At 39.1% G+C, this 14,821-nt stretch overlaps 1 protein-coding gene across 5 annotated transcripts in view; it reads right to left on the reverse strand.

The window, feature by feature from the left end:
* VCAN (versican) overlaps nt 1–14,821 on the reverse strand; it is a 98,366-nt gene that overhangs the window by 64,933 nt on the left and 18,612 nt on the right. For all 5 annotated transcript variants that reach the window (XM_050329105.1, XM_050329103.1, XM_050329104.1 and 2 more), the window contains exons 4-5: nt 8,551–8,725; nt 8,309–8,436 (exon numbers count right to left, since the gene is read on the reverse strand). In XM_050329105.1, coding sequence (XP_050185062.1) covers nt 8,309–8,436; nt 8,551–8,725 — 303 coding nt within the window. The remainder of the gene's footprint in view (nt 1–8,308; nt 8,437–8,550; nt 8,726–14,821) is intronic.

Consider the following 14,821-nt stretch of genomic DNA (forward strand, 5'->3'; position numbering starts at 1 on the left):
ACTCACTGAATAGACAGGAAAATGGGTAAACATTAAAGATTACTAGAAAAGCAATTTTTCCATCAGCTGATCTGGATAACTGGCTCCAAGTGGAGCTTGTGCAGAACATCATTAATGTTGGTGTTATTTATTCCTCTGAGGTGTCATCTGCACTCAGTTAAGGCAAAGAAATGTAGGGAATGGTCACATCTTGCTGTAAGATTTTGAAATGTAAGGTTCTTTAAGAGAGGTCACTCTGCAGAGGAATTACTTATCCAAGTTGCACAACAACATTTCTGTAGGGAAGTCTGCCTTAAATTTGCCTTGGGTTTGCCCATATCTGTAGTATTCATAATCCTGCACATTTAAAAGACGGGTGGCATATCTTTCTTTGTATTGAATCTATTCTACTGACCCCACACATATTTATTTTGTTCTCTTAAAACTCAGCAGCTGGCATACACATACTATCTTTATCAATGGCTGCTTTACAAACAAACAAACAAACAAACAAAACTATAAAAAAACACGTGTCTAAGGCAAAATGCATCCTAACCAGAAGAATCCAATAAGTGAAATCCAAAGTATTTGCCACCTAACTGGTATATGAAAGAATTTGTGCTAATAAACTCACAAAGAAGGCAAACAGGCAGCAGAGCAATCAGTAAAATTCCATCATATATCAATTAAATACTCATTTATTTCACAAATTCTAGACATAAGATAAAGCATAAAGATGTTTAAACATGGTACCTTGCAATTGTTCTAGTTAAAGAGCATTTTTTGTTGATTTCCACAATTATTATTTTTTATAAATCAAGTAAAGTGCAAAAGTCAGATTCCAAATAGCAGTCATTTACTCTAGGAGTTATGGCTCCATGATTTGGCTGTCCAGTCTGAAAATAAATTGAAGTTCTGTGTGATTGAGTGTGCACCTAATGTGCATAATAATTGTTGGAATGAGATGTGAAAAACAAAGTAAGAGTTTAATAAGGGCCTTGCTTGCTCTATAAATCCCGAAACACTTAGAAGTGGTCCTGGAATCTTCTAAAACCACCTCACCATAAAAAAAAAGTGTTTTTTTTTTTTTCTTGAGTGCATTCACTTCCAGCACATGACTGAAACGTCCTGACTCCTTCAAAGTACCAAAGAGAAAAAGACTTGACGCTTGTACAGAAACTTCTTCTAAAAAGCAAAAAAAATAATGCTGAGACTAACAAAACTTATTTAATCCATGAAATCTCTAAAATTTGCTACTATTTTTGAAAGCACAGCAGGTTCCACGTTTAGCAGAGGGACTGATCATGTCATGCTCTTACAAGTGTTTTTGAAAGCACCTCAATTTCCCAGCCAAAACACTGAAAACAAGGAAATTAAGATATAGAAAATTTTTCTGGTCAATAAACAAATGACATAGCCACCAGCACCAAGCAGGGCAGATCCAGTTCTGTGCCTGTCAAAGGCAATGCTTTTATAGTTGGAGTACACTCCAAGCAACTGAACAATATTAGGCAGGCAAATCCCAGGGCTTAGACTAGCAGATGAGGAAAAACCAGCCCTGCAGTACCAGGGGCTGAGATGGAGAACATGACGGTGTTTAGACTGCAGACAATAACAAAGGGTATTTTTGCTGGCTGCTATCTAAAACCAAGTTCCAGGCTGATGGACCAGCGTCAGCCGCTGCAGCACTTGAAGAATCCCCAGGATTTTCCTGTCACATGTGCTTGTTTTGCTTGGTTAAAAGAGGCACCTGATGAAAGTCACACTTTTTCCATCTCTTTCCAATATATTAGGGCAGAGGAAGAAGCTAGGTTTTCCTTTGGAAGCAGAAGCTAATTCATTACAATCCCTAAGGAAAAAGTTTAATATCTACAGGTTTATCAGTCAGTTTTACAGCAAGTTTCATCCCTTTCATTCACTTACTCTCTCCCATCAGGAGGTGTCTTGCTGAGCTGGGTGTATTTTTTAGGTGGGAATTTCATGAATCACACATCTTAAAAGCAAGATGGGAAGAAGAGAAGGCTCAAACCATGGCCAGGGTCAACACACAACATGTACTGACTGGAGTAGACATGATGAATCTGGATGTAAGGCCTTCAGCACAGAACTCGCCAGTAATGTATTTTTTCCACGGATGAAGCCAAAATTAAGGGATTGGTGGACTGCTACCTCCTAGAGGACACCTTTGAGCCTGACTATGTGGCACTCTCCTTCCAGAGCAAAGCATCATCTCCACAACTTAACCTACCACAGTGCCAGGCACAGAAAAATGAACCACAAGTCCTTTGCACCTGGGAAGTGCAGAAACTACATGCAAGTCTGCAACAAAAGCCTTACAGAAGTATGAATGATCCTCCAAAACTGCAGAGAAGCTCAGGAGGTAACTTGTGAATCTCTGGCCAGATGCTTTAAAGACTTCTCCTTTTGACCAACTGCTGTGGATGGTGACTTATCAACCATCTGTTCAGTGTCCTTGCTGTTACTCACTCCTCATGAGGGAATGAACATAAAGGTGTGCAATATTTTTAGTCTCTTTCCCCATTTTTTTCTCTAAGGAGCCTTCATTAGGATATGGTTTAATGGTGAATGTAGTGGTGGTGCTGGGTTGGTGGTTGGACTTGATGATCTTAAAGGTCTTTTCCAACCTTAGTGATTCTGTGATTATTACTGTCACATCTGGAATGTGATTTTCATGAGCTTTACCTTGTGCTTGGGTGCTCAGATTCCACAACTTCCACTACCTTCAGTGTAAACTAAAGATAGACATCAGAATATTCAGAGAGAGATTAAATGCACAAAAACCTAATCATTCCTGTAAACAGAAGTGCTTAACTCTCACATTTTTAAATAAAAACAATACAAACAAAGTTTTAGTGCCTTTTCATCTTAGCTCCATGGTAGAGGTCTTGTTTGAGAAGAAACATTATCTTCCCACTAAGAATTTGGCAGCTCTCATTTTTTTTAATTCCAGGGTTGTTCGATAGCTGCTTCTGAGAGATAGTGGAATCGACCAAATTTCATAAAGCAAAGATGCGTTTTTGGGGTTGTTAGAGATCCAAGTTTCTGTGACTGCAGTAGCAGATCAGGATGCTCTGGGTGAGGTATGAAACATGACTCAAAGTGACAAGATATCATCTTTTCTGATGTTATACAGGGCATTCTAAGGATATTTTCTCACCTGCAGCTGTAACTTGCTGTTTCTGCTCCTCATAAATGTTTGGTCACAACACATGGCTGGCAGGTCAAAGCCCAAGCAGTCATAAGGCACTGCCACCATAACTTTCTTTTACTCAGAAACATGGAATCTGCTCAAAACTTCATTGGTAGGACACTATCAACTGTGTAAAGAAGCAGGAATACCATGGGCACTTTGGCCACTAAAGCATTCACCCTTGCACCTTCAGTACCATGTATCCAAAGAAATTCCATTTCCTCCTTCTCTCTTTCTCTGCTGTCTGTGTTCTCTGACACACCAGAGTAATAAAGAGGTGTCCTAAAAAGTCACTAATTAATAAGAAACACTTTCTAAGACTGGAAAACCTCTAAGCAATTTGGTTCAACCTTAAAGCAGAAGGCTAGACAAGATGAAGAAGTCTTTTTTTTTCCAAGTGAGTTGATTCCTTTTGATACACATCAGCGATGATTTTATTAAGCTCTCCTGAATGCCTTGAGTCTATTCTGTGCAAATCTATAGGCTGAACAGAAATCCTCTTGAAAACCCTTGGATCCATGAACCCTGCATGATGTCACACAATCCTAGGCTGGGTAAGTCTCCTGGATAAGCCAATGTAAAGGCTGTGACTCAACCATAGGCCCTGAACTAGAAAGAAAAAAAAAAAAGTCCTTTTCTCTGTGTCCCACTGTGTCCTTTTCTCTGTGTCCCAATTGCTGCTCCAGAATCAGAATGGATTCCAGAGAGAATCTTTAGCTGCCCAAAACACAGAAGCAACATCTCACCTGAAGCTATATTTAGACTTCCTTAATTATTATTATCAGCCCTACAGAAATTTCCATGACTGTGGCAAAACTGCATGAGAGTAGGTGGAAAGTATTCAAAGGACATCTGGTTTTGTTTCTTGTCTTTATTCCGTGCACTCACTGTAGGGGAGAAGTGGTGCAATGGAAGGGAAGCTATATCGTCTTCCCCACAGACACCCCAAAATAGCTTTCTTAGCATGAGTCCTCGTCTGCATACGTATTAGGGTTGTTAGGCAGATATGGGTTCTCGTGGCTTTGGCCAGGAGACAATCCTGACAGGGTAGTTTATGCCTTGGCTCAGCACCACACACCCCAGGATCTCACTGGGCATTTTGTCTCTGTCCCTGACATCACAGTGCTGTCAAATCAACCACACACATCCTTTATCTGAGGGCAGGATGAAAACCCCTCCTTCCCCAACACCCACCTCTGTCCAAGGGATTATTCCACAGATATCGGTACAGACACTGCCTCAGCCGGAGGTGTTCAGAGAACCTCAAGAGTTAAACCCAAACCTCTGCAGCTCAATCACTTTAGACTAAACTCTTTAATAGCAAGTCATCTCCTGCAGTTAAAAGTATCCTAAATATTTCTGTTAATGCTTGGTACACTGAAATATGTGATAAAAATATGAGGAATGTAGATCAGCTTGCAATAAGAGACCATGCCCAGAACACTATTAATACTTTGACTCCAGATTCCCATTTTTATCACTAGGAGCACAGAAATTTTAAATCTTTCCTGTAATTATTCTTCTGAGAGTTTTAGCAAAGCTCAATATTTAAATTAGAATTTTGCAGCCTTTAATCTCTCTGGCTTTCCTCAGAACAAGGAAATGTTAAGAGTTAGCCTAGATAACTGGTTTTAATTTAAGCTAATCATCTGTGCTTCAAGGAGAAATCCATGTTTCTGGCTAACTTCATGATTTCACATGGCCAGAAAGGAATAAAACTGAAATGGAGTTGCTCCTACAAATCCTCAGTGCAAATACCAAAATTAGTACTGCAAATTCAATGCACATTTATTTCAAAATGTATTGCAAGAATTCCTACCACCATTTATGGCCTTCTGGGTAACACACTAATAGCAGCCAACAGACCAATAACTGTTCAATGGCTTCCATGGTGACATCCTCATTATGACCCAGATTTTTGATATTATTAATCAAGCATCATCTTATTCCATGAATAGTCATTCCACTGATACAGACTGTCCAAATAAGGACCTATGTAGTGCAAGTAAGTCTAATAGATTTGGCATTGAACAAGAACAGGCTACGCAAATATAAACTTTCAAACTCCCATGGAAAAAGTCATGTTTAAGCCTCGTTCTACAGCATCCTCAGTGCCATGGATGTCCTTTGTTATGAGTTAAGTGTTGGGAATGCTCATTACAAGAGAAAGGTCATACCTTGCAGAATCAGCTTTTGATGGACAGGGCAACCAGGAATTTGGCATGTGTTTAAATCTTGAACTGCAAGTTTTCCACCAGCATTGCAATCTAGTTTAGTGCAACCTTCACCTTGCAGTAACTTCACCGACATTTTGTCTAAATGTCTGTCTTCTGTGGGTGAGTGGCTCTGAATTATAAACTCATTAATGTTAAGTGACTTCGAACAAGCTCTTCATTTGAAATTAACTTTTGTTTTCACAGAAACTGCTTCTGTTGTACAGAAAAAGCCACCCTGGCTCCTTAGTCCCAACTTAAAAACAGAGTCTGGCTGAGAGGCTCAGGTTTCAGTGAAGGAACTGAGGATAATTTATCCTTCACTATCTCATGATGTGTCTTCCTAACATGCACCTGTTTCTCTTCATCCAAACACAATAATTTAACTTCTCTGCATGTGTCTATAACATGCTTACATCATTCCTGTACCCTATATCCATAAACCATCACTCCTTCTGGAAATCATAGAAGTTCTTTCCACACTCCAGATCACTTGAAACATTCTGAGAAAATTGGAAAAAAATATAGTCACACACATGAAAAAAGGAAACCAAACAAACCAGTGGAGAAAAAAGGGGTATTTTTTTTGGCTAAATATTATAATAATCTAGCATTAAAATTGATCAATAAATTAATGTCCTTATTGCTACCTGGATTGATAGATCAAATATTCCCAATATTCTGTCCTAGATTATATTTCTTAAGTGCTGAATGTTTCATATCAAGCAGATCATGTTACCACAGTACATTTGATAGGCCACAACAACAGGCATATGCTTAAGCAAACCATCACCCACAACAACAGGACAGAAATTTAAGTGTATCCAGAGAGGAAATCCAGCTCAGAAGTCTTGGGAAATGAAATTTTATAACAAGGAAGAACCAATTAATGTCCATGAGAAACTGAAAATCTATGTATTTGCATCTTCGCCTACAAGGACTGCACAGTTGCTGCAATCCCTTTTGAGCCTCACAGTCTGGTTCCAGGTTGTTCCAAGCAGAGACCATAAGCCTCAGTTTTGGCTTATTTTAATTTTTATTTTTGAAAGCTTAGTGGGAATATTTGACCCTGAGAGACTGCTGGCTCACAATCATCCAGGATAGGCTTCATTGTATTTTAAGTTACATTCCACTGTTCTTAAAGAGGGAAAGGAACACGGAATCGCCCTTCATCTAGGAATGAAACAGATTAGTCAAAACTTTTTTTGTAAAATAGGAAAGACCCAAGCTGAATTTAACAGTCTTGATTCAGAGGTGATTCAGAATTCAATCCCATCAAGGACTGATGGAGGATCACGTGTTATGAACGTAGATGTCCAGCAGTGTTGCTTACCAACATATATAAATGGGACATAGCTAAAATTAAGACAATGAAGAGAACTAAAAAAATTCTATCACTTAATTTTCAGATTTCTCAAGCTAATATATTTTTGAGGCTTTTCAAGGCTTGTATTGCTTGTACTTTATAACTCTCCAAGCTGAACATAATCTGGGCCAGATCTTCAGCTGCTGAAAGTAAAACATTTATTGATTTCAGTGACTAAAGCATCTATAAATCATCAGCAGGAGAAAACTTCGCATGATCTAAGCTGTTCGTTCTCTAAGACAGATTACAAACATTGAGTACCTTCATTTTTCAATTGCTTGTTGCAAATATATGTACAGAAGCCATGACTGATTTGTTGTTCTGCTGACTGCAAGAGCACCAAATTAAATGTATAACTGTCAAGGATCTTCCCAGAAGATATTTAGTTAGGAACTATCAGTGTTACTTTACAAAGGAACAGTGAAACTGGTATGGAATATATGTAAAGGTAAAAGCAGTGTGACACACTCAGACAATTGTGATAAATTGAAAATGTACTTTGGTCCTGGTTGCAAAGAAACTCTGTTCCAGAATGGGGTTCCCATGTGTATAGCTAAGATAAAGCCAAAAAACCACAGGTTAAAGGACAGGAAAGGTTATTTCTGCATTTACATTTTAATTCTATGTATTTAACTAGTCATAGTAATGTCTAAACATAAGGATATTTGAAGTGTATCTATGGGCCCACTGAAGGGATATAGTTAAATTCACTTCCAGAAGGGAGATTATAAGAAATTATAACAATATCACACCTGTAGTATGGAGATTTGTCCGCATGGGCTAAGCTGCCTTATCACAGAAAAATTTAGCATATTTTTCTCTTTACCATCAAACTCTTTGTTGAATAAGGATTGATCATAGATCCCAACAATAGATCACAAGATACCACAGGATTCACAATATGATTCATGGCTCACAGTCACCATGTGGCATGATCACTCACAAGAGCCCCTTAAATAGTAGATTTTCCAAAGACAGTAGCTGTACTGTGAAGTGGCAAAGAATTTTACTAAAGAAGGTCCAGATTCCTCACTAGAAAGTTTTTTTTCTTGTTTCTTTTTGATGCTAAAATGCCCCCTTTAAAAAAAGATATTATTAAACTTAGATGGCAACTCAATACCTGTCTAATTTTATGCCATAAACACATAAAAAACTTAATTACATACTCTATGAACTATAATACAGTAAGCACATATACTATGTCCACTATATTTATATATTTATATATAGTTTGTCAAACATTGAATGTGTTTCTTTGAAATACTTTTCTAACATTCAAAAAACAAAAGAAACTTCAACAGCAATTTTTGTGAGATCTACTGCACTAACTATAGCAGCTTTAACCCTGACTGTTTCTTTGCAGGCTCCACATTTGTCTTTAAGACCTACCAGACCACAAACTGTAGGTTCGCTCCATTCAGCGATTCCCTGCAGATCCAAAGCAGCCAAAACTTATTTTAAACGAGATTTCCTATTTCTTTGCCCTTCCACATGAGGATCTAAAGCCCAGATCCTGTGAGTTTTGCAGATCCATCCTACCTTCCATGCGCTCCACATAGCAATACACGTCGTAAGTCTCATTAGGGAAGCGGCGCCCGTATGTTCTGACTCCTTTCTTTCCCATCTTATCTCCAAAGCACCCAACTCTTGGATGTCTAATTGGATACCTGGAATGCAACACAGTCAGATTTATTATTAGGGCAAGTCAGCAGTTTAAGCCTGCACAGGCAAAGCATATAAATTTTGGGAAAGCGTGTTAAGGGAACGTTTGAATGCATCACCTCACAGTCTGGTCAGACACCCAGCCAGCGTCACACTGCTCAAATCCATCCTCATAGGCAGCTTTCAGTTGCTCTGGGCTTGCCATCACAGCACCGTTGTCCCGACAGGTCTGGTGAGCCTGTGTGAAATTCAAGGTGTACCTGCTGGTCGCTGCACGGTAGTGAAATACAACACCTGAAAAAAACCAAAATTTTTTGTGTTAGTGACATGTTTTGTGTTCTTCCTGCAGCCAGCATTGTGCTGCAACTCTGCCTAGGTGTTGTTAGAATGCTGAAACAGATGGGTAGAATAAAAATAATAAAAGGCTAAAAGACATATTTGACATAAATGATGTTCCCCCTCTAGTGGCTGATACTAGGTAATGATAAAATACCCCCAAAAACTGTTCTTTTGAAGAACATTGGTTAGCCCTGATCTAGATCTATAATTTGTTCCTAATGCATCAAAGCTTACTACAAATATTAAATTTGTAAATATGTGGCTTTTAGTCAATTTCTCATAACCATGTTTTCTTGCACATGTTCTGAATGATACAGGCAAAACAAACTTTGCTTTTATTTGGGTCTTTCTAGTTCTGGAAAGAGACTTGACAACTTCAGCTGTTGCTGGATATTTCAAGATGAGGCCTAGAGTTAAGACGGTTTTGGTTAAGACAGGATCAGTCTAGATACCACATTCTGCTTTCTACATACACATAATTCCCACTGAATTTGACAAGAGCTGAAACAAACCAAAAAGGGCACTGAAGTGGCAGGAACAGCAATTCCACCTTGCAAAATCACTTCCTCCTATTGCCACTGTCTTTTGCAGTTTACCATCAAAGGGGTGTCCCCTGATAGTCTCTGAAAAATAGCGTCCAGCCTCACTTACTGCACTCTAAATTCTTCAGAAACCATTGCAACACCATTAAACATCCACAGAATAGCAACAAAACAAGCAAGGAAAAAAGAAAAAAACCTAAACCATAAAATGTTCCCTTTCTCTGATGATTTCACTCGAGTACTTCAAGATGAGGCAATAACATACTGTAATACAGTTTGGGAAAATGGTGATGTATGAATAATGATTTTCAAAGTATTTGTTATCAGAGCACTGTTGAAAGGTGGAAAACGTCTGCTAATTTAGAAGTAAAAAGAAATATGGGTCACTTAGTGAAACAATGCAAGAGGTTGCAACATATTTAGAAACTCTTTTCTCTTGCAGACAAATTCAGTAAAATTTTGCCACTTATCGAAGGTCTACATATGGCCAATATATGTAAAATAGACATTTTTATTCTTGTTGTGATGGAATAAGAAATTAAAATAGAAAATTTTATCTGAGAACTACTCACAGGTAGTTTAAACCTCAGCCATTAAACATAAATTTCATCAAAGCTACTTGCAGAGAAACAGGAAATGACAGAGAAAATGGTGGGAATCCCCATATTACATCATTTAATGTGGAGTCATACAGCAGCTGCAGCCACTAACTGGAAATTTGCAGACCACTAGCATCCCTATAAAATGTCTTTTCAGAGCCACTGACAAACCCCATCACAAAGAGCTTCTTCCAAACAGTGATGCATTTTCACCTTCGAATGGACCCACGTGTTGTTTGGCAGCAGTGGCAAGTGAAGAATACGCCCTGAAAAATTATGGCTGTGTTTGTATCACTAAATTAAATATCCCAGGTGCCTGAAATTTGGCCCTTAAGGGTGTTAAATTGCTAGATTAGTTTGCTGCGTTGTTTGGCCCAGGCCCCACGACACTGTTCCAAGGAGTTTCTCATCCAATTTCAGGGACTAGCAGAGAACAGGGACACCTTCCAAAGGGCATCTTCATCCCTTGCTGGGAGCCAAAGGAGCATGACAGGGTGGATGCGGGCCATGCTGCCCCAGACAGCCTTGTTGTATAATGAGTCAGGCAAGACCAAATAATCACATTTGGCATTTAAAAGCTTAAAATAACAAAAAATATTCTTTGGAGGTTTGGGGGGGTTTTGTTTTTGTTTTTTTTGAAGATACTAAAAGATGCACTAAAATATTTATTTTAATATATTCAGAATTTAGTAACATGGGCTGACACTTTGAGGAAAATACCTGCTGGTATAACAGCATTGCTGTATTAGTCGTACAATTATAAATAAAAACAAAAGTTCATGTAACCTGCTTGGTGTTCTGAGTCTAAAATTAAAAAATGTGCAACTATTGCAGAGCTCACAATGGAAGCAGATAAGACATTTACGCTGAATCACTACTGCAACACGTAACAATATTCACAAGCTGAGCATCTGACTTTACTGCCTATTATTGTTGAATATAAACAAATTTTTTAAAACTTTCTCTTTTTTTGGGAAACACTGGTGTTTCTGTAACAGACAATGTTTGGTACTGGGCCTGTAACTCAGCATCAAACCAGAAACATCCAAGTATGTGAAGCAATTTTTCAATTCAGTTTTAATGTTATTTAAAATATTTTGTATGAATTTAGATTAATTGCCTCTTTTTTTTTTTTCTTTTCCCAAGATTGCTTAACTGATACTACATGACTTCAGCTGGGACAAGAGCCCTGCTTCTCAGTGCAGCCACAAGAAGCTTCATTACCTTAGCAGGGGATGGAAACATAGTTCTCTGAAGTTGCACTTTTTAAAAAAACTTCCTGCTGCCTAAATATGAGTGCATTCTCCACAACCAGCCATCTCACCTCTCATTTCTTCTATATTGCAAGTAACTACCACCCTTCCTAGCTAGGAATGTGCTGGGGATATCCCTGTGACACCTGAATAAGTCAGGACTAAAGAGTTAATATCCTCACCAATTTAAAGTGGATTTTGTAGTGAGCAAAGAAGAGCCTTTGGTCAATTGTAAATTCTGGAAAGGAACTCAGGGAATGCTTTGTTCTCCTCAGCCTGATCCTAAAGGTAAACTTCACCTATTCTTAAGAGCTGGAGGCTCTTCCATTTCTATCGAGGAGGAGCTGATGGACATGAAAGAGCCTCCAAGATGAATGGGAAGGAGGACGTCACTATGCATAAGCCTGTGCAACAGCTGCAATAATTAGAAGACTCCCTGGGGCTAAGAAGATTAAAGTGCAGGACTTTCATTGTTTCAGTTAGACAGAAAGAGGGGCAAAATCCATTGTCCAGGCCTTTGCACTTTAAAACATTTGTAAAGGGGTTTTTTGGTTGGTTTTTTTTTTATTCCCCCTTTGTCTATTTCCTCCCTGAAAGAAAAAAGGCAAGGAAGGAGTTGTCCTAGGAACAAATATCGCAACTGGAAAACAGACTAGAGCAGTATAATGTTGTCACTGAACATCTGGCAAACAAAGTCAGTGTAATTACAGGAAGGAGTCTCAGCAAGGAAGAGCACTCACAGGGAAGTAATTTGTAGCATCCAAAATTCAATTCTGTCAGAGCAAGAGTGAATGGCTTTTAGTCATTTGTCTCAGACGAGAAAATGAAAAGTATTTAACTTTTAACAAACCACAGTTTCCAAGGGTTAAAGCCTGGTTTTGTTTCCACACCTCTGGGTTGCAACTTTCCTGTGCTACTTGCCAGGGTATGGTATACCAAAACCTTGTGGAACTGCAGGGGAAATTAATTTATCAGGTCCTGGTATGGCTAATAAGTTACAGTTCACTCTCGCTAGTGAGCTCAGGCTGCTGCCACATGCAGTGTTGGATGTAGCCACATAAAGCCTGAATTTCAGAAGTTGTCTTATACAGCAAAGAGAGAAAAGGATAAAAGATTATGATGGCAGTGGTTGTTATTCTGTTAATTTTTGCCTTTAAGTGTTGGGCACTTTTGTGCAGATGCCCAAAATAAGCCCCAGCCCACTGCCAAAACTGCCAGACAGTTTGATGACACTCCTTGCCTTTAATGCAGAACAAAACTTACATCACAAACACACCCCAAAATAGAGGTTACAGGACTGAGCACTGTATGAGAGGAAGGAATAGGGTAGGGTTTTCAGCTTCCCACATGTATGTCCCTCATTTGAGGTTTTCCACCCATCTTCTGACCCTTGTCTTAATCTTTGGTAGTTTGAGAAGGGCGGGCTTGCCCTGCATCAGCAGGAGCTGCCTTGCCAATGCCTCAGGAAACTCACTGTGAGGAAAGTTCTTTCCAAGCCCTCTGCCCTGCACCTCCTGCTCCGTAAGGACAGAGATTCCTGGCACTAACTGTGTCTTTGTTACCTAGAAATAAATTTCCCTCTCCCATCCTTCAGTGGCACTCTTCCCTTCCCAGGGAGATTCCTTGGGATAAACTATATCTTAAAAATGCAGAAGCCCACCATAATTTAGTCAGAAAGGAAGCACAGAAGTTCAACATCAAGAGGAGATGAGGTTTCAAGACAGGTAAGCCTAACTGATTAAATAAAAACATCTCTTCAAACACTTAAGAGATAAAGCAGAGGAGTTCCTTGGAAGGAATAGATCAGTTAGGTTGTCAGCATATAATCTCTCAGGGCTAACAGCACTTCTGAGTGACAGCAGTCCCACATGCAAACAACCTTCATTTATTATCATTATGTTCGTAAGAAAGATGAGTTTGCATAAACATGAAAATGTGAATTGCCATCTACCCGGCTTCCCTAATTGCTGCTTCTTTCCATTAATAAGATCAGTATTTTAAGCCTAGGATATTCTTTACTGCCTTTAAAAAGAAAACAATTAAAAATAAGAAAAAAAATATGGGAAAAAGTCCCACAGATTTGCAGCAGAATCTAACAGAAACTACCAAAATGAGGCCCATGAAAACAGTGGACTCCCAAAATATCACTAAGAAAAGAATAAAGTCCTCTCACTTCTGGGAAAAAATATTCACTGAGAAGCTAGGACAAAAGAGTGACAAAACTGGAAGGATCCCATTTGCTACTTTGATCCCTTTAAATCCAATTATCTCCAAGGAAGATAACAAAAAATGAGCTCAGTTGAGTGCTTGGTTCAGATTTAGGGTTTTTTTAATTACACTGGGTCATACATGTTATTTTTTGTTGTCCAATATCACTGTCCAATATCAAAACAAGAATTTAATTAAATATTCAGTTATGTTCCAGAACGAAGAGTACTGTTCCATTTCACTTCTAAGTCAGCTTTTTACAAGGTAGATCAAAAATATATTATACAAGTGGACTTCATTATAACTGGAGAGAAGGAATAAATGTGGACATAGAAAGGTACAGCAATACTTTTTACAGAATCCTTTCTGCGATTCAACTCACTAAGGTGGCTTTGCTAAAGGCTAGAAGCCAAGTCTAAAATCATCACATGTAAATCTCTCAAATCAGTCACCAGGGATATGGAATGGCAGAGGGCTCATCTCACCCAGGAACATTCAAAAACTGTGAGGCCAAGTACTTCCAATGGGAGACAGTTTGATCTGTGGCTTTAATAACATCAAGAAAGGCTGGAAGAAAATCTCAAAGCACTGTAGAGAGATGAAATTACAAAACCTGACAAAGGAAGATTTGCTCCTGAGACAAGGGGAAGATTTCAGAGGGACATGCACAGAAGGCAGAGAAGAAAACGCATGGAAGTGTGAATGACTTGTTCTCCATACGCAGGATTGGACTTTGATGATCCTAGTGGGTCCCTTACAACTCAAAATGTTCTGTGATTCTGCCTTTCTCTTCTTGTAAGAAGCTGAGGCCTCTTAACACTGTGATGTTGTTGGATCCATTCTGAACACCAAATATCCCTGTCTGAGAGGTTGATGTAATTACAGCAACAAGCAGGATGTGAGGAAAGCACTTAACACAGTTAGAAACAGGAGAGAGGGTATCCAGTGGGACAAAACTGCCCCTCCATGGGCACCATCCCCTGGCTCAAGGACAGCTAACAGGCAGGGCAGACATCTGACTGTCCTGGAACTTCCTGCATGGGCTAAAATTAGGTGGTTCCCCTCCTCTCTCCCTTACACTGTCATCAACTGCAAAACGAAAAATAGCAACACTGATCTCAGAGGTGGAGTATGGGAAGCACCTAATCCATGTGAATAGGTGTTCCCAGTTGATTTTGGGATTACTAAAGGCAGGTAGCACAACACAGTGTGTGGAGACTCGCAGTGCTGAAGGAATGAATTCATGGAGCCCAACATGTCCTTCCACTCCTATTTTGCTATGACTTTCCTGTCACTCTTTGGAAAGCTTTTACCTGCCAAAAAGAGATGCAGCAGAAATGTGAAACGCAGAAAAAAAGGCAAAGTGGATGATGAGAAATGTATCTTCCTTGTGAATAATAACTAAGATAACCAGCTGTGGTTAAGGGGTTACTTAACCAGGAGTCCAGC

Source organism: Myiozetetes cayanensis, unplaced genomic scaffold (assembly GCF_022539395.1).
Source record: "Myiozetetes cayanensis isolate MyiCay16 unplaced genomic scaffold, myiCay2020 scf4, whole genome shotgun sequence".
NCBI classification, from domain to species: Eukaryota; Metazoa; Chordata; class Aves; order Passeriformes; family Tyrannidae; genus Myiozetetes; species Myiozetetes cayanensis.